This window comes from Cladophialophora bantiana (genome assembly GCF_000835475.1).
Source record: "Cladophialophora bantiana CBS 173.52 unplaced genomic scaffold supercont1.11, whole genome shotgun sequence".
In the NCBI taxonomy this organism is placed as follows: Eukaryota; Fungi; Ascomycota; class Eurotiomycetes; order Chaetothyriales; family Herpotrichiellaceae; genus Cladophialophora; species Cladophialophora bantiana.
The window spans coordinates 826,357-849,530 of NW_015971585.1; the positions used below are offsets into that span (position 1 = coordinate 826,357).

At 51.6% G+C, this 23,174-nt stretch overlaps 7 protein-coding genes and 2 non-coding genes across 9 annotated transcripts; 2 read left to right on the forward strand and 7 right to left on the reverse strand.

Moving 5' to 3' along the window:
* Nucleotides 1-1,076: 1,076 nt before the first annotated feature.
* Nucleotides 1,077-2,109, forward strand: Z519_07724 (uncharacterized protein; the record flags this gene model as incomplete). The annotated part of the gene is made up of 2 exons (XM_016765456.1): nucleotides 1,077-1,235; nucleotides 1,345-2,109. 2 exons carry the CDS (start codon nucleotides 1,077-1,079, stop codon nucleotides 2,107-2,109), a joined length of 924 nt encoding a protein of 307 aa, XP_016618425.1.
* Nucleotides 2,110-2,677: 568 nt separating this feature from the next.
* Nucleotides 2,678-4,669, reverse strand: Z519_07725 (uncharacterized protein; the record flags this gene model as incomplete). The annotated part of the gene is made up of 1 exon (XM_016765457.1): nucleotides 2,678-4,669. The coding sequence occupies one exon, from the start codon at nucleotides 4,667-4,669 to the stop codon at nucleotides 2,678-2,680; it is 1,992 nt and encodes a 663-aa protein (XP_016618426.1).
* A 462-nt stretch (nucleotides 4,670-5,131) lies between these two features.
* Z519_07726 lies at nucleotides 5,132-5,233 on the reverse strand. Its single transcript has one exon. It is a non-coding gene; the product is annotated as a tRNA-Pro (tRNA).
* A 331-nt stretch (nucleotides 5,234-5,564) lies between these two features.
* On the reverse strand, nucleotides 5,565-8,424 carry Z519_07727 (peroxisomal hydratase-dehydrogenase-epimerase; the record flags this gene model as incomplete). The annotated part of the gene is made up of 4 exons (XM_016765458.1): nucleotides 5,565-6,890; nucleotides 6,936-7,344; nucleotides 7,393-8,207; nucleotides 8,266-8,424. The coding sequence occupies 4 exons, from the start codon at nucleotides 8,422-8,424 to the stop codon at nucleotides 5,565-5,567; spliced, it is 2,709 nt and encodes a 902-aa protein (XP_016618427.1).
* Nucleotides 8,425-9,288: 864 nt separating this feature from the next.
* Nucleotides 9,289-10,233, forward strand: Z519_07728 (uncharacterized protein; the record flags this gene model as incomplete). The annotated part of the gene is made up of 1 exon (XM_016765459.1): nucleotides 9,289-10,233. One exon carries the CDS (start codon nucleotides 9,289-9,291, stop codon nucleotides 10,231-10,233), a length of 945 nt encoding a protein of 314 aa, XP_016618428.1.
* A 1,549-nt stretch (nucleotides 10,234-11,782) lies between these two features.
* Nucleotides 11,783-12,175, reverse strand: Z519_07729 (uncharacterized protein; the record flags this gene model as incomplete). The annotated part of the gene is made up of 2 exons (XM_016765460.1): nucleotides 11,783-11,972; nucleotides 12,036-12,175. 2 exons carry the CDS (start codon nucleotides 12,173-12,175, stop codon nucleotides 11,783-11,785), a joined length of 330 nt encoding a protein of 109 aa, XP_016618429.1.
* A 2,601-nt stretch (nucleotides 12,176-14,776) lies between these two features.
* On the reverse strand, nucleotides 14,777-15,709 carry Z519_07730 (uncharacterized protein; the record flags this gene model as incomplete). The annotated part of the gene is made up of 1 exon (XM_016765461.1): nucleotides 14,777-15,709. The coding sequence occupies one exon, from the start codon at nucleotides 15,707-15,709 to the stop codon at nucleotides 14,777-14,779; it is 933 nt and encodes a 310-aa protein (XP_016618430.1).
* Nucleotides 15,710-16,060: 351 nt separating this feature from the next.
* Z519_07731 lies at nucleotides 16,061-16,177 on the reverse strand. The gene has a single exon. It is a non-coding gene; the product is annotated as a tRNA-Arg (tRNA).
* A 4,333-nt stretch (nucleotides 16,178-20,510) lies between these two features.
* Z519_07732 (cystathionine beta-lyase) lies at nucleotides 20,511-21,967 on the reverse strand (the record flags this gene model as incomplete). The annotated part of the gene is made up of 2 exons (XM_016765462.1): nucleotides 20,511-21,686; nucleotides 21,749-21,967. The coding sequence occupies 2 exons, from the start codon at nucleotides 21,965-21,967 to the stop codon at nucleotides 20,511-20,513; spliced, it is 1,395 nt and encodes a 464-aa protein (XP_016618431.1).
* Nucleotides 21,968-23,174: the final 1,207 nt, after the last annotated feature.

Here is a 23,174-nt window from a genome sequence, read left to right on the forward strand (position 1 = left end):
GAAGAAGAAGAAGAAGAAGAAGAAGAAGAAGAAGAAGAAGAAGAAGAAGAAGAAGAAGAAGAAGAAGAAGAAGAAGAAGAAGAAGAAGAAGAAGAAGTAGATGTCGGATTCAAATCTCGCACGAGCCCTTTGAAAGAAATAGGTCAGTCGGGCCTTGGACGACCTCTCAGAGTCAACGCCTTGTCTACAAGACAGCCCAGAGATGCTTGCGATCAAAGACTTGCAGCTGTTTGCCTCTGACCGGTTCATAAGAGATGCCGGAACCGCATTCGAACTTGATGGCTCATGTACGCGAAATGCAAGAGTTAATGATTGCGTCTTGCAGTTTATGGTCACAATGCTCGGCGTGGAAACCTACAATCTGCTGGACATTTGAAAGAAGAAACCCGTCACCGTACTTCCAGCTCACGAGCCTCATGTTTGGGATGTCTTTGTTGAGCTCTTACAGCAGTGGGAAAGCAAGTCCTGCAGTGACGGTCGGCGCGAAACCCTGTGATATCTTCCAATCATTGGAAAAGGCTGTGGAGGAATTCAGTCGGAAGAGAGAAGAGGGCCACCAGCACAGGTTTGCATGTGGGCTACCTTCCTGGATACGACGGCGCTCGATTGGCGGTTGGTAGAAGGTCGCTTGCCACGCAATGCAGGTCTTGCGGCCAGCCACATGAAGAGGAGACAGCGCCTAGCAAGAGGGTGCCTGGCAGAAGGTGGTGACCGAGCCAGCACACCAAGGGCCGCGGGCGATGCGCTGTCTCACAACAGCAAACACCATCTAAAGCGCCAATTGAATGTCGTGGAACTCCAACAATAGCGATTGGCCATTGAATCGATCTTCTGGCTTCTTCCCATCAAACTCCCAAGCGGCCGTTTTATGCCTTTCCGCCCTCCCCCAATGACACATGCTAATCTGCATACCTAGACGGCGCTTTGTACATTCAGCTAGCGTGCCATTCGTTGGCGTTGACGGTGCAAGAGATTGTAAAAGGCTCTGGAGCTGATGATACATTTTTTTTCCATCTACCAGACGGCTTCAATCGCGATACATACTGCCGTGCCCCCAAGTGTGTTCGTCGATGATCATGGCCGGAGTCACCCCCAGCGCCTACCTTGATCTACTGAGGTCGGAAAAGTACTCAGATTTTACAATCGCCTGCAACGGCGTCGAGTTCAAGGTCCATCGAGCCGTTGTTTGTCCAGCCTCCCCGTTTCTAGACTCGGCGTGTAACAGTGGCTTCCAGGTACAACAGTCTTTGCCCTTCTCCCGCGCGGAACCCCCATCGGCATTTCAATTTCAATTTTCAATATTGCTGAGCTTGGATGGATATTGACGATGGGATATCTGAATAGGAAGCCACGTCGCGAAGGATCGAGTTTCGGGAAGATGACCCCGGAATCGTGGCGAGAGTCGTGCTCTTCCTGTACACGAGCGACTACGATGCCAATCAGATCCCCACTTTTAACAAGCACAGTCACGGCGGTGTTTTTCCAGCTCAGAGGGACAGATCGGCGTCGTCTTGTGCTGAGTCCGCCGTCTCTTCAGAAAACTTGGCCGCCGCTGAGAAGAGGAAGCAAGAGGAGGTCGTCGAGGCGCTCAAAATCAATGCCCTCGTCTACAAGTGCGCCGACATGCTGGGCATCGAGAACCTGAAGGTCCTAGCGGCAGACCGCTTCCTGGCCGACGCCATCGGGCTCGTGGGCGACGACCAACTCGCCGAGCCGTTACGGGTCATGTACGAATCGACGCACGCGACCGACGAACACCTGCGCCTGCCCGTAACCACACTGTGCATCCGGAACCACGACACGCTCTCCAAGGCCGCGGTCCAGGTGATCCAGGAACACGAGCACAACGTGTGGTCCGTGACGGTGCATCTGCTGCAGGAGGCGCAGGACCGGCACCTGGAGGAGGCGCGCAGGCGCAAGTCCGAGTGGCACATCATTTACGACACCGTGACCAAGGTCAACGACGTGCTCGCGAGCCGGTGTGCGTCTTGTCATCGCGACGTCTCCCGCATCCTCGTGCGGCCCGACAATTCCATGAAAGGCCAGTGTCGCAATTTCTGCCGGAGCACCCGCGATGTAGATTTCGATGCAGACCCGGTAGCGATCTAGCGATCGAGTGAGTCTCGCCCGCCAGCTTCACCAGGAGAGTTCTGGTCCGTGGAGTGCGAGTCAGTTACCTACGTACCTTCATTAGCCTGGTTTCAGGTATGTAGGGGTTGTTGTCTCTGTAATATCTATAGTATCACGCACGAACACCACATCCCCCGCCTACGACGGAGCACACACGATAATACCAAGCACCAAAGACGGGCTTCCTGGTGGGAGGTGGTAAGACGACGAGGACTCCGTGACGAGACGAGAAGAGGGAGGAAAAGGGAAGGGAAAAAAAGGAAAAGCAATCAAATCAAAATCGAGGCCGAGGAGAGCCTTTTGTGGCTCAGTTCGGTTCGCTCACTCGCTCATCCTTGACAGTTACACATCGCTGGGGTCGGGGGGAAAGTTCTCCTTTCTATTTCCGTTTCCATTTCCGTTTGCCCTGACGCTGGTCCGCAGCGGACGTGGCATGGTTTCCCGTCCTGTCATATGTAGGTACATCGGTACATAGGTACATTGGTATGTGGGTGTCCAGGTAGGAAATCCGGACTCCCTCGCGTGGTACAAGTCATGATGGACTCGTTTATTCAACCTCGACAACAACTCCCCTCTCCACAATCCAATCAATCAGGCCCTGGATCGTCCACCTCCCCTCCCTGAACCTCTTCCAAACGGTATCTTCCCCAGCCACGTTGCCCACGGCGTCCTCCAAACCCTTGACGCCGACCATACCTTCCCTCTCTCTCCACAATCGCTCAGCCTCTTCGCCGGCCCTCCTGACCATGAAATCTTCGTCTTCTGCGCGGTACAAGTCGCATTTGTCACACTCTTGACACTTCTGGCCGGGCACAGGGCGAAAGTGTTCGCAAAAGTGTCGATAGCCTTCCCCTCCTTCAATGTTGGAGCCGGCTTTGCCAATATTTTTGCGGCAGAGATAGCACATGCTATACCCGCAGACGCAGGTGAGTTTGTTGCAGCCGGATGATTTCACAAACGACGTTCCACACCGTGGACACGTCCTCTTGATTGCTGCAGTGCGGGCGGCTTCGACGGTCGTGCGGAGCGAAAGTATTAATGGTTCGTGGCAGACGTGCGGATCGTGCCACGCCTTTTGGCATTTCAGGCACGACCTCCGCATGCAAGAAGGATTGCGACATTGGAAGCGCGTAGTGCGAGTTTTCACGGCGAGGTGTGCTAGCGATGTGTAGAAGAGTGTGACGAAGTAATGGGGGAAGATGAGAAAGAAAGGCAAAAGGAAGATAATGGTGGTTGGGAGGAGTTCAAGAAGGAGGATGAATAGAATGGTGTGAATGCCGGTGGTGGGTTTGCGAACTCGCCACGTTATGGCAGATGTGACAGTCTCCGGATCGTAGATTTGTTCGACTTCGGCGTAAGAGCAGAATGGGCAGCGGACGAGAGGAAGAGCGGAGTGTTGCAGGCTATGCTCGGCGAGGCGGTCTTCGAATTTTCTCCAGGTTTCGCCGCTGGACTTATTGTCGGAGCGGCGGAGGGCGCGTTTGAGAAGATCCTGAGGGACGTGTCCGTCACAATCATCTGCAGCCAAACATTTCAAGGTACCGTGCTCGACGTCGACGGATTTTGCCCACCCTTGTCCGAAAAGGGTCTCATGGAGAGTATGGCGCACACACTCCAGACAAATGACGTGGTTCGCGTGTGTGCAGAATGAGGCGTCTTCAAATGCCACATCGTTATAACAGACCTGGCATTCAAAGAGAGCACCCGCCTCTTCGGCTTCCTTTAGATTGAGGGCTTGGGCGAGCTCCAGGTCGGAAGCTTGTTGGTCTCTCGGTCTTCGAGACGACTGCACGGGGAAGGAGAACAGTCCTGATAGCTCCCGGTCAAGCTCACAGGACCCGGTTGTGATCAATCGTGGCCCTCCTGGATCCGCCTTTGTCCTTTCCAAGAGGACCGACGGAGGTTCGGTCTGAGATCTCTTCTTCTTGAGGAGGTTTGCAAACGTCGCTTTCCACGACTTGCTCGTCAATTCTTGGAGTGTCGGCCTCGCAGCAGTGTACGAGAAGTTGACTTCGGCAAGGACAGCGTCAATGGCACTCCTGCCCAGTGCACTGAATTCGCGACCGACCGTCCGCCGAACCGCATCTTTGTATTCTTTCGTCCTGAAAAGTTCGTCTGGGGGGAGTGGCTCGTCCAGACTTCTCGGCGGGACATTCAATCGGCCCTTAGCCCATTCTGTTTTGTATTTGTAGAGTTGCTCCGTGGCTATCGGAAGTCTACTGTCGCCATCGAACCGGCCAAGGAGTTCACGGAGGACTTCAACCTTGACATCCGGGAAGAAATCGGCGAGGACGAGCAGGTCCTTGTTCAAGGCCACCGAGGGATCTTCATCTTCATGTTTGTCTGCGGCGGGAAGGGACTCCTTCGAGCCTGCTCGGAAGGGGTTCTTTCTGAGAACTTCGGCGAGGGCGGAACTAGGGGACGTTCGTCGAGCGATGGGAGTGGGAGTGAGAGTCGACGAGGAAGCCTGCGCACGGTGACGCGATGACGAGGATTTGGAGTTAGCGGAGCGTTTGGATGCGCCCGAGTAAAGCCACATCACACCGACTGCTGAGGATCGATCTGAACATGGTGGTCAAGCAGGTATCGATAGAGGGACGAGCGAGGACAAAGCATTATTATTCTCTAGATCTTTGGGGATTACCAGGCAGTGCCACTGACTTGCCGCGCAGGCATGAGTAAGGTCAGTGAGAGAAAAGTAGACGAGTCCGTGGAGGCGGCTCGCAGCCTCCTACAGAGACCTTATTCCAGTTCTGGGCTGGTCGATGTAGGTGATTCCCTGCTTGTGCGTCTCACTATTCGCCACTCCCACTGACCCAATCAACCGTATTCCGTATTCCTTCGTAAATGTCACGACCACATCCATACATTCCCAAGGGACCAGGAAAACCAAAAAACAAGAACAATCCAAAAAAAGGATGATCCTTGAATTAGTAAGACTTATTATTATCTATCTACAAGTAGTAGTCCACTGCAGCGCTTTTTCACGCGGAAAAAAGAAGGGCTCAATCGGGATTCGAACCCGAGGCCTGTCACATTTCATGGCTTTTTCAACCAGAGGCCAACACCCGAAGCGACAATCATACCACTAGACCATTGAGCCGAATCTGTGTTTGATTTGGAGCACAGAAAACACTAGGTTTTGTGGTTGTGTAATATATAAAGTATACATATCGAGGCAAGAAACCGGGGTTCTCTCGGCCGTCCAGTTCCCCCGAGCTCTTCCTCCAAAGGCCCCATGAGGCTCACTCGGCGTCCATTTGGGCGGTCCTCCACCGCTGGACATGTCAGAAATCGAGGCATGAAAACTGCAGGGTTACTCAATTTAAGAGAAGAGAATAAACCTCTCCGTGTGGAAAGCCTTCTAACCATGTTGGTAAAATCCTCAGATTATGCTACCTGAAATCCAGCCAGACATGTTTCCGCTACATAATCTACAGCTTGGGCTTAGGAGCACCCAAGAGCTCAGCACCAGCACCGGCAATGCATAGCTTGCCTGTCTCCTTGACCTTGGTCTGGAAAATGATCTTGTTACCCTCCTTCCACATCTCAGTCACCAAGGTCTGGCCTGGAATCACAGTACCAGCGAAGCGGACCTTGATGTTCTTGAATAGGCCAAAAGTCTGGACAATGTGTTTGCCGCTGAAACCCATAAAGCAGAGACCGTGCAGGATAGGCTCCTTGAAGCCACCGATTTTGCTGAATTCAGGATCAATGTGAAGGGGATTCCGGTCGCCGTTGAGTCTGTACAAAGCAGCCTGATCTTCCGAGGTCTTCTCCTCTACGACGGCATCAGGAGCTCGCTTGGGCGGCTGGTAGACGATTGTTGCATTGCCCCGGTTGGCTCCTTTCTTGGGTCCTCCAAAACCACCAGACCCTCGGACAAAGACGGTGGATTCATTGTAGAAGACATCCTCTCCCGTCTTCGCGTCCTTGGTGACAGTGCCAGTCACGACAATACCAGCGTTGCCCTTATCGACAACTTCGACCAGGTGGGGGTAAGATACCAGTTTGGCGGCAGTTGGAATAGGGAACTTTCGAATCTCAAGATATTGTTCGCCATGTAGCAGCATCATAGGAGAGAAGTTGGGAAGGACCTCATCCATTGAGAAAGGCGCAACAGCACCGAAGAAGGGGATGACTCCAAAAGTCGGCAGAACCTGGAAGTTGTCGTCGTTTTCATAAACCAAGGGCAGTTGTGTTCTCTTTGCGTTGAGGGACAGGTTGTAAAGGATCACATCCTTGTCGTCATAGACAAACTCGGTGCCACTGGCTTGAGCCTTCTTGGCCTTTTCGATTGCTGCCAGATAATCTGTGCCAGATCCCGAGTCCTCTGATTTCTTGCTTCGGTTCTCCATGTTGGCCATAATAGATTTAAGACCGTCTTGACCGCTCTCAGGGTGATCTGCTCTGCCGTCGTCGAAATTTGTAATTCGGTCCCATTTCTCGACAACGTGCTCAGGCGTCAGTTTAACGTCCACAGGGAATCCGTGGCCGCCAGTTCTCTGCCAACGTGTACGTGCTTGCCATCCACTGCCGACTTCGAACAACAGGCCTGTAGGTGGCTCTGGGACTTTATCTGAACATAGCGCTAGTACTAGAGGAGCGACATATTCGGGCTTGAAGAGTTGCACTAATTCTTCGGGCAAAATAGTTCGAGTCATTTGAGTACCCGCGTTTGGTGCAATGGTGTTGACGAAGATGTTGTTCTTCCGGCCTTCTAACGCTAGGGCCCGAGAGAATCCGAGTATACCGAGTTTCTGTTCAGATCAGCACACGCCTAGGGTTAAATCTAAGAAACGTACCGCAGCAGCGTAGTTAGCTTGACCAAAGTTGCCATAGATACCACTCGTACTGGTTGTGTTCACAATTCGGCCGTATTTCTGCTTGACCATGTACGGGTATGCTGCCTTGGTCACTTTGTAGGTGCCACGGAGATGGACATTAATGATGTCATCCCATTGCTTGTCTTCCATATTGGCGAAAGCCTTGTCCCTAAGGATGCCGGCGTTGTTGATCAGGATGTCAATTCTGCCAAATGCATCAATTGCTGTTTTGACCACGGCGTCACCGTCCTCAACCGAAGCTTTGTTGCCGACAGCCTTGCCGCCAAGTTTTTGGATCTCTTGTACGACAGTGTCTGGGTTAACAAGGTCATTGACAACGACAGAGGCGCCGCGCCTGGCGAAAGCAAGACAGTAGCCCCGACCGAGACTGCACATGTTAGTTTAAGGTCAACAACGGAGAAGATAGGGGACATACCCAGCACCACCACCAGTTACCAAGACGACTTTCCCGTCAAAGCGGATGTCCTCGCCTTGTTCATTAGGTGGTAGTTTCATTGATTCTTCGGCCTTGGTCACGAAATCGGCAACACCATTGGGGTATTCCGGCTCGGAAAAATCGTTGACCTTATCCCACTTTTTCAAAATGGCGCCGGGAGTGTATGTCTCGTCGGCCTTGAGCAAGAGGCCCTTGGCACGTTCCCATCTCAACTTGGCGATATGACCTCCACCAACTTCGAAGATCGAGCCACTCGTATGTGTGTTGGAAGGGTGAACCAAAACAGCCACTAGCGGTACGACCCAGTCTGGCTTGAGGTTGGCGAGGACATCAGGAGGCATGACGGTCTCCGTCATTCGACTGGCGGCAATTGGAGCGATGACATTGCAAATGATGTTATATTTGGCTCCTTCCTTGGCCAGGGTCTCGGTAAACCCGACTTGAGCGAGTTTGGCAGCGGAGTAGTTGCACTGGCCGAAGCTACCAAAGAGACCGGCTGCGGAAGCAGTGTTGATGACCCGCCCATACTTCTGTTTCCTGAAATACGGCCACGCAGCTCTTGCACATTTGTATGCTCCTTTAACGTGAACGGTGTTGATCAGATCCCAATCAGCATCCTTCATGTTCTTGAAGCTGATATCGCGGAGGATACCGGCATTGTTCAGAAGGACGTCAATGCGGCCGAAGCTGTCAATGGCAGTTTTGATGATCTTGTCACCATGCTCGACACTGTCGTAGTTGGCCACGGCTTTACCGCCGGCGGCCTTGATCTCGTCGACAACGATATCTGCGGCCTAGGCGATGTCAGGAGATGCGGAGACAGTGTGGAGCATGTGACAATTTCAGACAAACCTTTGTGCCAGCACCCTCGCCCTTGAAGGAACCGCCCAGGTCGTTGACAACGACATTGGCACCTCTTGAGGCGAAGAAGAGGGCGTATGCTTTCCCAAGACCACCGCCAGCGCCAGTGACCACCACGGTCTGGTTGTCGAAACGTAATTCTTGCACCATCGTCACCTGTTCAACTGTCTCTCATGCGGATTACGGAAGAGGATTTCCAGCTCGACGTGACGAAGGTAGAAGGAGGGAGAAGGAAGAGCCGACTTTTTGAGACCTTGCGCCGATATAAAGAACTGCGGCCGTAACGGAGGGGATTGAAAAGGAACAAGCCGAAAAATGGTGCCGGTGGGATTGAAAGGGTAGTAGTATCGTTAAACAAAACACTGTAAGCTCTGCGATAATGTCATGAGTTTGGCTATTGGCATCCAATTGGAGGGCTGGAGGGCCTCGGTGTCGTCAGTCTGAAAAGGTGCCGAGGTTCATGATCACATGACAGCTCGGGATCCCCAGCCCAAGCCCAGCCCCACGATGCCCACGACAACCAAGACAACCAAAGACAACCTGGCATTTTCGACCACCTCCGCAAGCTTCCATCAGTGAGCGAAATCTGGTCCGAATCCCGCCCAGTTTTCGCCTCCACATCCTTCTATCGGCATGTGAAATTAAAGGTGCGGGTGCCGACCGGCTGCCCCGTCAAATGTAGCCAGGCCAGCAATGGGGCACACGCCTTGAACAGCTCAAGACCACACACCCCAGGGAAACGCGAAGCAAACATCCAAAAGATTTTATACGCGCTGACCGTCCATTGAGATATACGGCCTGTTACCGTGCGGGCAATCTCTGCTCAGCTCCATTGCGACCGGAGTCGTCTCCGTGCTTGGAGCGGGTAATCTTCTAGCCGCAACCCTCCCTCAAATGCTGCAGCTGCTGACAATTCCAATGAAAACTACGATGGAATTCCTTCCGTCTTCACTGTTCTGAGACTTCTCAAACTTGCATGAAAGGCTCCCTTTCTTGGGGAACAAGGGGACAAAGATGCCCGACATTCGCGATGACAAGGCCCAATACGTTGTGCCTTTCATTCTTTCCCTGCTCGCGGAACATCAAAAGGCATGTTCAACATCTTCAAATCCACCACCCTTCTTCATCGGCCTGAACGGCGTCCAGGGGGCCGGGAAGACGGTCCTCGTGGACATTTTGAAAACCACGCTGTCGTCTCCGCCCCATAATCTCTCAGTAGTGGTTTTCTCCCTCGATGACCTCTACCTGACGCACGCCGATCAGGTGGCTCTGGCACAGTCGCACCCAGATAACCCGCTGCTGCAGCACAGGGGACAGCCTTCGACGCACGACATTCCCCTCGCGCTTTCGGTGTTCGCGAGCCTGAAGCAAAACAAACCCACCAAGATCCCGCAGTACAATAAAGCTGCCTTCTCCGGCCAGGGGGACCGTGTCCCCGAGAGTGAGTGGGAAGAAGTCAATACCAACCCATCTCACCCGGTGCACGTGGTCTTGTTCGAGGGGTGGTGCGTCGGGTTCCGCCCATTGGCCCAGGAAGTATTGGAGTCAAAGCACGCCGCCGCCGTGGCTGCTTTGGAGAATTCCACTGCCGACATTCTCTACAAGGGTCGTTTGGGACATAATACTCTGGAATCGATCACGACCATCAACAACGCCCTGAAAAAGTACGACGAAATAACCACTCAACTCGACGCGTTCATCCACATCGACGCCCTCGACCCGCAATATGTGTACAAGTGGCGCCTGGAGCAGGAAGCCGGCCTCCGCGCGGCAAGGGGGAGCGGAATGACAGACGAACAGGTCAAGCATTTTGTGGACGGTTATTATCCTGCATATGAGCTGTACACGGACACGTTGAGGCAGGGAGTGTTCAGGGGGATCAAAGACGATTGGCAGAGCAAGCAGTTGCGCTTGGTGGTGGGGGAGGACCGGAAGGTTAGGGAGGTGGTGAAGATCTGAAAACCGTAAGAAAGGGTTCAAGCTGAAGATGTCGACGCAGTCTGGCACAGAGCTGCAGCGGACTGGAAATTTCCCGGCCGGTTGTTGTTGGAATGACCACGGTGGGGTAGATGCAAAACGCAAGTTGAAGGGAAGAGGTGATGAGCGCAAGGGCGTGACGTGAGAAATGGACAACTACCCGCAGACGGAAGTACCACCAACGGGACCGTTTACGAATCTCTTATTCCCTTTGCTCTCAAAAGGTCTATGATCATGTGCCCAGCGATCTTGCTGCGACACACCACCTGCAACCAACACAACCACTTTGCATAACATTAGATTCTCAGACGAAAACGCCTCGAGATCACACTCGCCGACTGAACGCCGAGTCGGGCCTCCCTAGCCAAAGATCCGCTCTGCGGAAAGGGAGAAATCACAAAATACTCGCCGCTCGAGACGAGTTGCTTGATCCCAGATTCACCTACCCTGTCAGAATGGACTCTGGGGCCAAGCGATTGGGGCTGCGTAGTCAAGTTCCAAGCGGAAGGACGAAAACGGGACATGACAAGTTCAGCACAACTTCTTTTGTCGGTGGATGGTGGCTCGGAGAGCTGGTTCGCTCACTACTCACTTCCAGATGGAACGAGAGTGAAGGATCAATAGAAGCGAGGCGGCAGTCGATATTCATGTCTTGAAAGTGGCTGATCATGGCCTTGCTATCTGCTGCCAGTCAATGGCAATCCCATCAATTCTTATGCCTCCCCACAGTCAGCATGCATATCAAACCACCTGTAAGCATGCTCAATGTAGCTCGAACAATTTTGAATACAGCCACCGTCCAAGAACGCAACAAATCTGAGAGGACACTTTACTGTTTCAGAGGTCGCTTTTGCCTCGAGCATGAAGTCGGCGCTCTTCGAAAAACAATTCATGCCCTCTTGTTGTTGATTCCCTTCAGATAGACGTCACTGGAGAATCATGTCAGTACGTCATGCTTCAGAATCGACCAGTTCGGCAACTGGAGATAGAAAAGCATCAAGAGGCTGAGAGTGAACAAGGCAATGGTAGACTCACAAGATGAGGGTGGCGTTCCTCGGAATGAGATCCCCGAAACCACTACAATTCAAACCATTAGTCAGGATATAGGAACCGGAAAAATAGGGCAAATATTAGTTGAGTAGTCTGTCGAGGGCATGAAGCTATGCCAAGTCAAAATCTTGGGCGGATGCCGGTTTCTCTCCCACACCGCACGGTACACAACGTATTGATTCCGTATGGTTTGCTTGGTGACTCGACAGGGCAAGGGAGTTTGCTAGGCTGCAAGGATAGGAGATTTGGTGAGATACTAACCGGTCGCCGTACGCCATATGCCTGAATTCAATGTCAGCTGATTAAGTCCATCGATAGTTCAATCAATGACTCAAGCGTAGCCTCCGAGGCGGTCAACCGAAAGGAAAGAACGAGCTAGTGTCGTTCGAATTCCTCCCAACGAGCAGGATATGTACGTTTGGAGCATTCCCACGACTAGATTGACAACGAAGTAAAATGAGAAACGAAGATCTCAAAAGACTCACCCTGGAATTGTCAATCTGCTCTTCTCACCCAAAGACATTCTGGTCACGCCCTCATCCCAACCTGCGGGAACGCATTGTTTAAGGATCACTGCCGAAGTGTAGGTGACACTGAAATCCATACCTTGAATAACTCTACCGACCCCAATCGCAGTCTTGAAATCCCCGCGGCCCACTGAGCTGTCGAATCTGATGAACAAGTCAGAACACGCCATTTGAAAGTGGCGGCCACTTGTGAGCGAGAGGTCTTACTGGGAACCCTTGAAGTCCTCATCGGGATTTGAGGCATCGTACAACCAGCCGGTGTATTCGATGAGGACCTCATCGCCCCTGGTTGGATAGTCGCTGTTGTTTCCCGGTGAGAGGATCACTTTCTGTAGTTGGGATGCCATGGCTGTTGCCGAGTTGGAAAAGCTTGATCTCTACCGAGTAGTTGTTTGGGAGTTGGAGGTGGACTGAGGAATTTGTGAAAGGGTTGTGAGAGACAGGTGTTTTGGAAAATTTAGGAAGAAAAGTCATGAGAGGTCAAGCCTGAATATATTGGGCAACTGGTGGCGGTTGCATACGAATGGCAATCTGCATTTGATGGTGGGGGGAAGAAGACCGAAGGACGAAGTCACGAATTGATGGCCTTGGCAGGAACGCAATCAGCCCTCCAAATAAAAGGCAAGAGCGAGTGGAAATGGTTGGCTGCTACCGAGTTCTCATTCCCTATAAGGAGGGGAGGAGGGGGGAGGGGACGGCGGGCACTGACTGGAGCAGCTGGTGGACTCGAAGGCCAGCGGCAGGATCAAAAGGCGACGGGAAATGCTTGCCAACAACCCACTTTGGATAGGTTCTGCGCGAGTGGGCAGAGGGAGAACAAGAAGACAAGACAACAAGCCAGAGGTATCCTTGTATTCTCGGCTGAGCTCGCGCGTATGAGTGGCAGACGGCGGCAGAGAATTGACTTCCCGGCCAGACTCAGATGCTCACGCCTGGTTTTGCAGGGGCTGACCTTGACTTGGATACAACGAAAGCGTCAATGAGGTGAGAAAGCTCTGGGAGATCCGAAGTTTGAACAAGTCGTCGTCGGGGGACAGGGATAGAGGGCGCTAAACAAGCAGGGGTTCGAACACATGAAGACCAGGGCATGCGAGACAGATTGGAAGATTGAGGTTGAGGGGATGAATGGGGCAAGTCCAAAGCCAAAGGGTTCCGGAAGAGATCGGATCAGAGAAGACTTGAGTCAAAGATGCAGCGGACATGGTTCTTCGCTAGAAGGGAAGGCAAAAAGGAAAAGCAATGTCGACCCAAGATGCTGATCTGTCGGAAGGACGGCGAAGAGGGGCAGCGACAGGAGCGCAGGCGCAAGAGGCAACGCAGGCACCGCAGTCTGCAGACACTGGAGGCGGTGCGGGGCAATCGACTTGTGCTGGGTAGGTACACAACTCTCACTCTCATTTCACTTTCACCTCAACCATTCTATTACGCCGAGTATATTTTCCCTCCCTTTGCGCCTTTAATTTGCATAATAAAGCAATCGACTTCCACATGCAGTCCACTCGTGCACGGCGCCATCGACCGCATGGCTGAATCCTCATATTTGCCATCAGCTCCGCCTTCGTCTTTGACAAAAAGGTACCCCTAAACAGGAAATTCCTGGGAGTGACATCGACGCTACCCAGGGCTACCAAGGGCTACCCAGGACTACCGAGGACTAGCACTCAGGACGACCTCCTCACTAGGTACCGCTACTTGGACCAAACATGCTGATCAGGCGGGATGGTCTTCCTTCTTTTCTGACTGGTTTCGGGTGCCTTGTGCATTCCTAGCGCACCAATCCGCACCCGCTAGCCGTCTGCCCAAGTACAGCATCCAGCATCTGGTGTTTGCTGATCTTTGTATCCGAACTTCCAGCTACTAGGAAGGTGACGCCTCGTACCTTCCAATCACTGCTGGAACGGCTCAACTCGCCGCATGATAGGGCTCCTCCAACCAACAATTGCTGCCTAACCATCCAAGAACTCCATGGCCCTCATCATCTGTCTGGACTTAACGAGTTGGCCCGACATGTCATCGCCGCGTCCCACATCTGACAGGAACATCAGCCTCACCCAGATCTTTGGTTGACCAAAGCAGCCATCCAATCCTGGTCCGACACATGTCGGTTCTGGTGTCCTTGGATAATCTGCCCCGGGATGACTTTTTCAACCCATCCTCCCTTTTGACCTCGTACATGCACTAGGAACCAACATCCCTGTCGTGTGCGGTTAGTAGATTGAGTCGGAGAAATCACCCCTGTCAATTGGGCTCGCCACTGCTGTCTTTTCATTCGGCGCTTTAGACAACCGATGCTGCTCCTTGGTCTTCATCTCTCGACCATTCTTGAATTAACGGCTGTCCATTGGCACGTGATACACATGACCCGTCGATCCACACGATGGTGGCTCCCAGACGGTAGTTGACACCACGCAGTTCTTGGGACTATGCTTTAGTTCATCCCACGATTCCGTGTTCCCCGTGGGCAGCTGTGCGTCCGTTTCTTCGCTTGAAATACTAATCATCGTTCACAGTGCCTCGCTTGCCGCATTTCCTCCACGCCGGATTCACTGCTGAACTTCGGATATTGTCGACCTCAGGGGTTGTCGACAGAGATGTTATGGACTGACGTCGGCATGCATGGACGACATCAAACAAGGTCTGCGCCTTTGGTGACTACTCCACGCAGGAGTACTCCTTATGCATCAACATTGGAAAGCTACAGCCGTGGCGCCGCACATGACCTATCTTCACACAGCCCAGAAGAATGTGAGATCGCGTGATATTGACGCCCCTCTTTTGCGGTTGACGATTCTGATCAGTCCCCTGTTGGCCCGGCTGGGAAGGCGGAACGACGACAGCTTCCAACACGCCGGCGATATTCCATCCGAACTATGTCAAATATTCCGCTCTCGTGTAAATGGAAGGCTAGTCACCAAATCTGTTGCAGCTGTCGTCAAGTAATAGTCTTCTCATTTTCCCCAAAATCTATGTTCTCTCAGCTCTTTCAGCCCCATCTGTTGAGCACGCAAAGCCTGAAAGCGATCGTCATGTATCTGACCGTGTGCCTCCGTGGGTTCGCGATGGCTCAGAAAGGTGACAGAGATGATACCCACCTTTTCCAAAAATGCCAGGACGCGTGGGTAACTATGGGCGATCTGATCGACACCGTGGCTGTCGTCAGACAAGCAAAACAGGATGCCTCGCTCCAACGCTGCCTGGCAAATTTCCCCTTTTGGGTATGGCTCGTCCATGCCCTTCCTCACTGCCGAAGAATTGATTTCCAGTATTCCACCGTAAGAGGTAATGCAATCCAGATTGCGCAAGATCCGCGCCCACACCCCCTCCATCTCCCGAAAACTCTGGTTCGGATCGTCGCTCTTCAACCGAATGAGATCAAAATGCCCTACCACGGGCGGTCTCAGGGCCGTCAACATGGCAAACTGAGCGTCAAAGTAGTCTTCAAAGATCCTCTCGTCTGTGCCGCCTGCCTTGGCTCGCGCGTCACGGTACATAGCGTGGTCGTAGTCGATAGGGATGGTGTGGACGTGGTGCACCGAGCCGACGAAGAAGTCGTAAGGGTACTTGGTCAGGCTCTGCTTAATCAGGTCCTCAGACTCAGGACGGATCCACTCCCCTTCAAACCCCAGTAGAAGCCCTATCCTGTCCTTGTATTTGTGGCGCAAGCGGAGAGCCTCGGCGACATAGGCCTCTTCATTTGCAAGGTGCGTCTCGAGCGTCGACATCTCTTCCGGGTACCGGTCTTGGTCGTGCCGGGGCATGTGTTCAGTGAGCGCGAAGACCGACATCTTCTTGGAGATGGCCATCTGAATTACGTCTTCGAGGGAGTCTCGCGCGTGGCCGGGGCAAAACTGGCCCGAGTGGGAGTGGTGCGAGAATGGCATCTCTTTTCCCTCGACACTGAGGTTTTGAATAAGCTGTAGCTTGCGCCAAATAGCGGAAGGAGGTTCTGTAAAGCGATAGCTAGCTGCTGTTCAATATTATAGTCTCTCCGTCTGCCCTCAACGGTCCTAGGTCCTCACCTGATTTCGTCATTTACTGCAATTGTTCAAGGAATAATCAATCCAGAGAGCTACCTCAACTTGCTTCATATGTCCCGTTCATCCCGAAATTCACCCGGCTACCACCCCTCCTGCTCCCCCACCAATCCATCCCACCCGATCCAGGCCTTTCCTATCGTCTCCCTTTTCCGTAAAATGAAACATCCATGTTTCGAAACGGGAACAAAAAAAGAACGAGGAACATGGGACTCGAACCCACAACCTTGGCTTTTCACTAGAGCCCTCCATATCTAGTGATGGACACTGGAAGGGAGGTAGGAGAGCCACGCGCTACCATTGCGCCAATCCCCCTTTTCAATAGAGCAGGAAGATAAAATCTCGTCGAAAATCTGTGGCTGAATTTGGCAAAATTCCAGCATTTTCTGCGATGTTGATATATATAAAGCAGTATTTGAGGTCACGTGATACGACCTGCGTTATGGATATTTCTGTATGATAAAAGATGAATGCCAAGCCGTCACTTCCTATTACCGAGTACAGCCTAATCAGGCAACTCCAGCTCTCTTATTTAATATTATAGCCTCGCAGCATCACTGAGGGTAGACAGAGGTCAACTGCACGGCTGATTTTGAGTAGGGAGACCCACGATATCAAATGAGAATCCCCGCCACATTTTCCATGACACCAACGATCGTCCAATGTGTAAACATCGCAATTCCTTCACAGCCATCCTCGCTTCCTGCTCATGGCGGACACGCAGTCAATCCGACTCATCAGAAATGACTATCAGCATTATCGGTCTCTCGACCAGACGAGAAGAGAGGTTCGACTCCTGCGCATTGGGCCAGCGCAATCCTCTCAAGAAGATTTAGTCTTCTCCCTTGTGCGCACGGAGCTCGACAATTGCCCATAATTTACCGCCATTTCGTACTGCTGGACCGATAGTCTGGAAGAGACTCTACCTGTCTCACTCACCTTCTGTGAATCCACTTATCTCAACTCATCACATGCAGAGAATGATGTCGGCTACACCAGTAGACAGTCTGGTCGCACGGATAACAATACCCTAATATCAACGGTTATGTTCAATATCACTACTAATCTCCATGCTGCTCTACCAGCTTTTGGCTCATCGACGGATCGGATGTTCTCCTTTGGGTTGACATGCTTTGCATAAGTTAATCTGATAGTCTCGAGCGATCTCATCAAGCAGCTTTCATGGATAAAATTTTCACCGGGGCCTCAAAAGTCCTTGTCTGGCTCGGCGGCGAGGTGGAGACTCCGTCGGATAATTTGCCAGCAAAAGATTGCCAGATTTTGAATTTCTTCAACATTATAGGGCCAGACGGTCTAGAAAACAGCATACATCCTTCTTCATTCAACGGCCTTGAAATCGACGTCTTGGTGATCCCGATGCGCGAAGAATCCTGGAAGATTTGATCAAGTTGTGGATGCCTGACGAGTTCCACGAGACCTCGATATTGTTACTCTTCACGCAATTTGGTTCACTGGGTGTGTTCTATTCGCTCACCTCTCCAGGGACCACAGACTTGAAAGTATAAGGCGGATTCTTGACAGCCTCAAACATACTGCCGATGGGCCATCGCCCATATGGGAGGTCTATAGGGACTTGCGCAGGATAAGAATTGAAACACCGGCTTCTAAGTTACTGGGTACACTCGCATGACGAGATCAAAGTGGCAGATAGATCAGGTCTGCCATGTTTTCAGAGGTTATCGATATTATTCGCCAACAATTAGTTCTATCGCATCTGGGCACTACAGGAAGTATTGAAGGGCAATATGTGCAGGTGCGCCATGGTCACACGACTATTCACTGGCAAACCATTCACTGGCTCGCAGATTGTTACAATCATCTTCCAGCGTTGGCAAGTGCTGAAGCAACGGCCAGGGGAAAAGCCACAGCCATTACCGTCACGCGGACAGGCTGCTCGAAAGGGCATCACATTCGAGTGGGTAGGAGAATGTTATCTTGAAGGTGCCATGGATGGCGAGTTCTTCCAAGGCCCTCGGTTGTCCTAGAGAGATCTACTATACGACGACTTTGGGGACTACGATCCTGCATTCACGTCTCGGCGCACGAGAGAAAACTATCGGAGGGGAGTTTACAGGAAGAGACCCTTTTCAATCGCGTAGAGATTCGGCTTTGTGATGCTCTTGATGGAGAATATATTCGAAACCAAAGAATAGTGTCCGTTATACTGTGTAGGATTAAGGCGGCTTTTCGCTCGTTATCCCGAATCAAACGGCATTTGTCAAGCAGGGTTTTTCCGTTTGCGAATAATATAAGGTAAACTCGATATAGTAGTACAGGCTTCGTGTGATTTCATTCAAGGTCATAGTCAACAATCAACCTCCAAGGTGAACCCAAAGAACGGTTCCCACGTAAATCTACGACCAAAACAGCACGACTTGCCATTGGCAATGACATCTCTCGCCCTAGCTCACTCACATAACAACACTTGTGAGCCCTGCACCTATAGAACCAACAAAGTGAAGCTGTGACCTGAATTAGCGCTGACGCCGGCGGTGGCGACGCTCAGGAAGGTGATGGGTAAATCTTGTTGAGCTCCAGCGTTCGCGGTGAGGTTGTTGGTAGCTTTCATTAAACTCTTTTTTCCCTGGCTTCTTCGGCCCGAATTTGGTTGTCCAGCTCACCTCTCCTCCCTCAATCTTGCTCCCATTTGTCGTATTCCTTGTCGCTCTCAGCTCTGAACTTGTCGAGATCCCTGTGGGTGTGTATGATCATCTGTGCTTCTCGGCTGCGTAATTCTTTTATTAATTATTTGATGCTTTATGGCACCTACGTCTCGAAGCTCCGCTTTCATATCGTCCCCCATTTCATTTGGTATTTTTGCAATGAGGATATTCCTCCTCCTTTTCGTCTGCTGAATCTCTGCTCTTTTCTGCTACCCCTTAGCTGTTTGATCTTGTTGACATTTTACTGTTCTTCAGTACATACCTGCTTGAGACGTGTGTGGCTGCGAGATATATTCTGGCTTATCTTGAGTCTCTTCTCCCTAAGCCCGTCAATCTTTTCTTCGATCTTCTTTATCTTCTTCTTCCGCATATTATCAAGCACGTCTCTGATCATGTCCTTGAGACGATCAGCTGCCAGCGATTTGGATTCCTCTACCCATCTTTTTGAGGGCTTTGCACAATGCTGGGGCTAATTTGTCATTCGTTGAGCTTCCCCAATTCGTAGCGGGAATCAATTCCTTCGCATAAAGTTGCTGGTCACCATCTGGTGGCCGTAAATCGGCATCTCCGGCTGCACAACAATCGAGGGTGACGAGTACCGGGTACTCAGCTTTCATGGCGAGATTTCGAATGACAGCCCAATGCACCTCGTGATAATCATTCTTTACCGGTTGGTCAAGTGTAGGCCGAACGCAGCGAAGGGTAGAATCAACCCACCCCTAAGACTTCTTGTCTTCATGACTCGAACGAAGTCGGATGGCGATTTCGGGGTAATGAAGTAGAAGTATGTGATTGGTGTCTGACCTTGAAAATCTGAGTTCTTGATTGAGATTTACACCACCATGTCCATGATAATAAATGATTCGGGGCATCTTTGTTTTGCTCATTAGGTCCCTCATCACCTTTCTCGAAGACCTTTTCTAATTTGGCCTCTAAGGCGACATTCCGCCTGTCACTAGTCGACATTTCGAAATGGTCTATCAGGCAAATTGATATCATCAAATGCATCTATAACATCCTCACCCTCCTCCTTTAAGTAGTCAATATCCGTATGTTCAAAGGAGAGGGCCAATCATTTCACAAGTGGTGCTGGCATTTTGGACGGCGGGATGGCTTTATCGGAGAGGGTTTCGGGTGGGATGGATCGCTATTTCGGCTCGCTCGGTGTAGCTGATTGATTGAGATGGTTGGATTCTGCCTGGCAATGTTTGCTGTCGATCAAGCAAAGCAGGCTTCGAGAAGATGTACCCTGTAGATGAAGGATGATCCCCGGATCCCTTGGTTTGGGCAAGAAAGTAAGTTTGGAGTTGGCGAAGATCTTGGATGCGGGATGGAGGGGCGGATACATATGTAAGCGGGGGCAGCTGAGAGTCGTAAGCAAATGAGCAAGGTGACAAGAAACCCACAGAGGAGACGGTTGCCGCGTGGAATGGACTCAAAGAGACTAGCTCTAGGCCCTACACCGAGTATAACCGCTACTATTCTGAAGTTAGCAATTCGTTTTGATACATTGGGCATTAAGATCAACCGTTTTAATGTGGAAATCGAGGAAGACCGCGGCAAACGGGCTTTTCATTCACGTCTTCGAGGAAAGGCGTTTGGGAGTTAGAAATGGAACAGAACACGCTCGGTTGTCAGAGGTATCGACTCTTCCGTTTCATTTCATTTCATTCAAGGGGCTATACACGCCGTGTGCCTCCTCTCTGGTCATGCACATCTCAAATCCAAAAGCCGCCAGACATATAGGATAGCCACAGGCCGAACAGGAAAACAACCATGCAAATATAACATTCACTTTTGTTGCCTTGGGGAAGCCTCTTTTTGTCTCTCAATTTCCTTTATCTAGTTCTCTGTCGAGAACTACGTGGCGCCTGCCATTCAGCGATCAAGCTGAGAGTGGCTTTCAAGGGAGTGATTCCTGCTCTTGTAGACCTGGCAAGGAACTGACAGGCTATAGCTTCTTGTCAAGGTTCGTTGGTGGCTGCAGCTTCTGCTGCCAGATGCTCGCCTTCCTTGGGATGTTCATCTCCGCCTGTTGCGTTCTTCGCATAGATTCCATCAAGCGTGACGTTCATGGCGCCAGACTGAACCAGCGCACTCCGCAGATCATCCAGGAGATCCTCTCCGTCCTCGATCCCAACACACAATCGGATTAGGTCTTCGGGCACGCCACGCTCTTTGCGAGTCTTGGCATCGATGCTGGCATGGCTCATGCGGCATGGCATGCTGATGAGAGAGTTGACGCAGCCGAAACTCACGCTAATGGCCCATAGTTTCGCGGACTCGACGATCCGCTCGGACAGTTGGACGTCCCCGGTCTCGAATGACAAAACAGCGCCGGGTCCCCGGGCCATTGAGTGGAAGAGGTCATACTGGGGGTGACTCTTCAGACCTGGGTACCGGACCTTGAAGCCCGCGGATTCAAGAAATTGGGCAATCATCATGGCGTTTGCTTGCTGTGCATCCATGCGGACTTTTAATGTTTTGATTCCGCGCATGAGGAGCCAGCAGTCAAACGGAGCCAGGCCGCAGCCTGAGGCATTGATGGTGAAGTAAAATTTCTCACCCAGCGCTTCGTCGTTGACAGCGAGGACACCAGCCATCAAGTCGTGATGGCCTGACAGATATTTCGTGCCAGATTCATAGACAACATCTGCTCCAAGTTCCAGAGGGTTTTGGAGCAAAGGTGAAAGCATGGTATTATCCACGATCACAAGGCATGAGGGGTTGGCGGCGTGGGCGAAACTTGCAATGGTGGGAATATCCACAATCTTGATCAGAGGATTGGTAGGTGTTTCGAGCAGCACCATGGCGGTCTTGTCGTTCAGCACTTCCTTCACTTTTTCAGGTGCGGTCGTGTCGACGTGATGGACGATGATCCCCCCGTGTGTGGACAGATATTTGAGCAGTCTGTTAGTTCCTCCGTACAGATCGTCGCCTGTCACGACTTCGTCGCCCGGCTTCAACTGCCGAGTGATGACATCGAGAGCACCCATGCCAGAAGAGACAACCAGAGCCCTTTTGGCGCGCATGATCTTTGCAAGGTGTTTTTCTAAATGGGTGCGTGTTGGGTTGCCGCTACGAGTATAGTCATAATCGGAGACGCCGCCGGTGGCAGAGGCTTGTTTGAAGGTGGCAGACTGTATAGCGTTAGTTTCATCTTGTCCTTTGATTTCCCTCGTCGCCATTGATCACCGCTGACCTGGTATATGGGCACGCTGCTGGCATTGTACTGGTCGTTCCCCTCTGAATACACCAGTTGAGTCGCAATTGCGTATTGCCGACTACCTCTGGGACTGGACGGAGCAGGTGAAGGCGGGAGATCATGGCCGTCCAAGTCGACCTGTGCGAAAGCCTTGCTCATTGCGCTGAGCTTCGGATTCTTCAAGGGCGGTGTAGAAGAAGACCCTGACTCAGACATGGTGGCGGCGGTCGAAGGATGGTGGTGGGGGTACAAGCTCGACGACTTGTAGAGTACTGATCAATATGCTCAAGGACATATGAGAGTCGAGCAGGGGCGTTCGCCTGTAACAGCTGATAGCGACTGGACCGACTTGTGACACTGAATAGCAAGACAATGGGGGAGAAAGGCGCAGGCGCAGAGAGGTTGCTCGAGTTGGTTTGCATGTACCGAAGGTGGAGCAATTTTCGCAGTTTGCCGGCCGAAAAGACGAGAAAGACAAAATGACGTGCTCGCAACACCGCCAACACGGGCTTCTCCCACACGAGTCCCTTTCCTGTTTCTTCTTCCACCTGGTCCAAGTCAAAGTACTCAACGTCCTCTGTTTGGCGTCCTCTGTTTGGATATGTCTCAGAAAGGGTGGTCTGTGCATTGGCACATCCAAGCATTTGCAGCCAATACTGTATATTCTATACTCTCCATACTCTGTCCTGGGTAGGGGCTGAACATTCTACCGAGGCAATGGCCCAAGGGCAAATTGCTCACGAGATTTCCCGACACAATGCACGGAGGATTTGATAATGTATATTTCAAGTGTCATAATATCTTGGGAGCTGTAGAACGGTGATTGGGAAATCAGAATCCTGGCCACGACAAAGCAGTATGTAGCTTCCAGTGTAGAGACAGCATAAACGGCAGCTCATATCAAATCAAGAAGTCAAGTCCATCCAATTCTTGCCGCAGTCCCCTGGTGTCCTCCTGACGCGTTGATGAGCTAGGATTTTCAATCCTGATCCGATAGAATATCGGTCAGTCGTGCTGTGCAACTCTCCCCCAACATCAGCACGTCGCAGAGCAATACTCTTTAAGGACCGGGATCCGAATGTGGTCGAGTATCAACCGATAGTTGAAATGAGTCTGCCCACAAGCCGTCAATTCATTCATCATCGATACCGCCGACCCGTTTGCTAGGTATGTAGACAAGATCAGTCAAACACTCCGTTATTCGTCCTGGTACGTTAATCAACAGACTGCATTGCCATGTGGTTCGGCGATGATCATCAGGGCCAATGCGATAGAATGTTCCAGGGCGTGAAACGCTGACATGCGCACGGGTTATGGAGTCCGTCTTTGGAGCATGAAACTCAAGGTCAGCAGAAGATACTCATACCATCAAGGATGATGCACCGTAGGTACCTACAAGTATGCACGCCCCAAACAGTGGAAA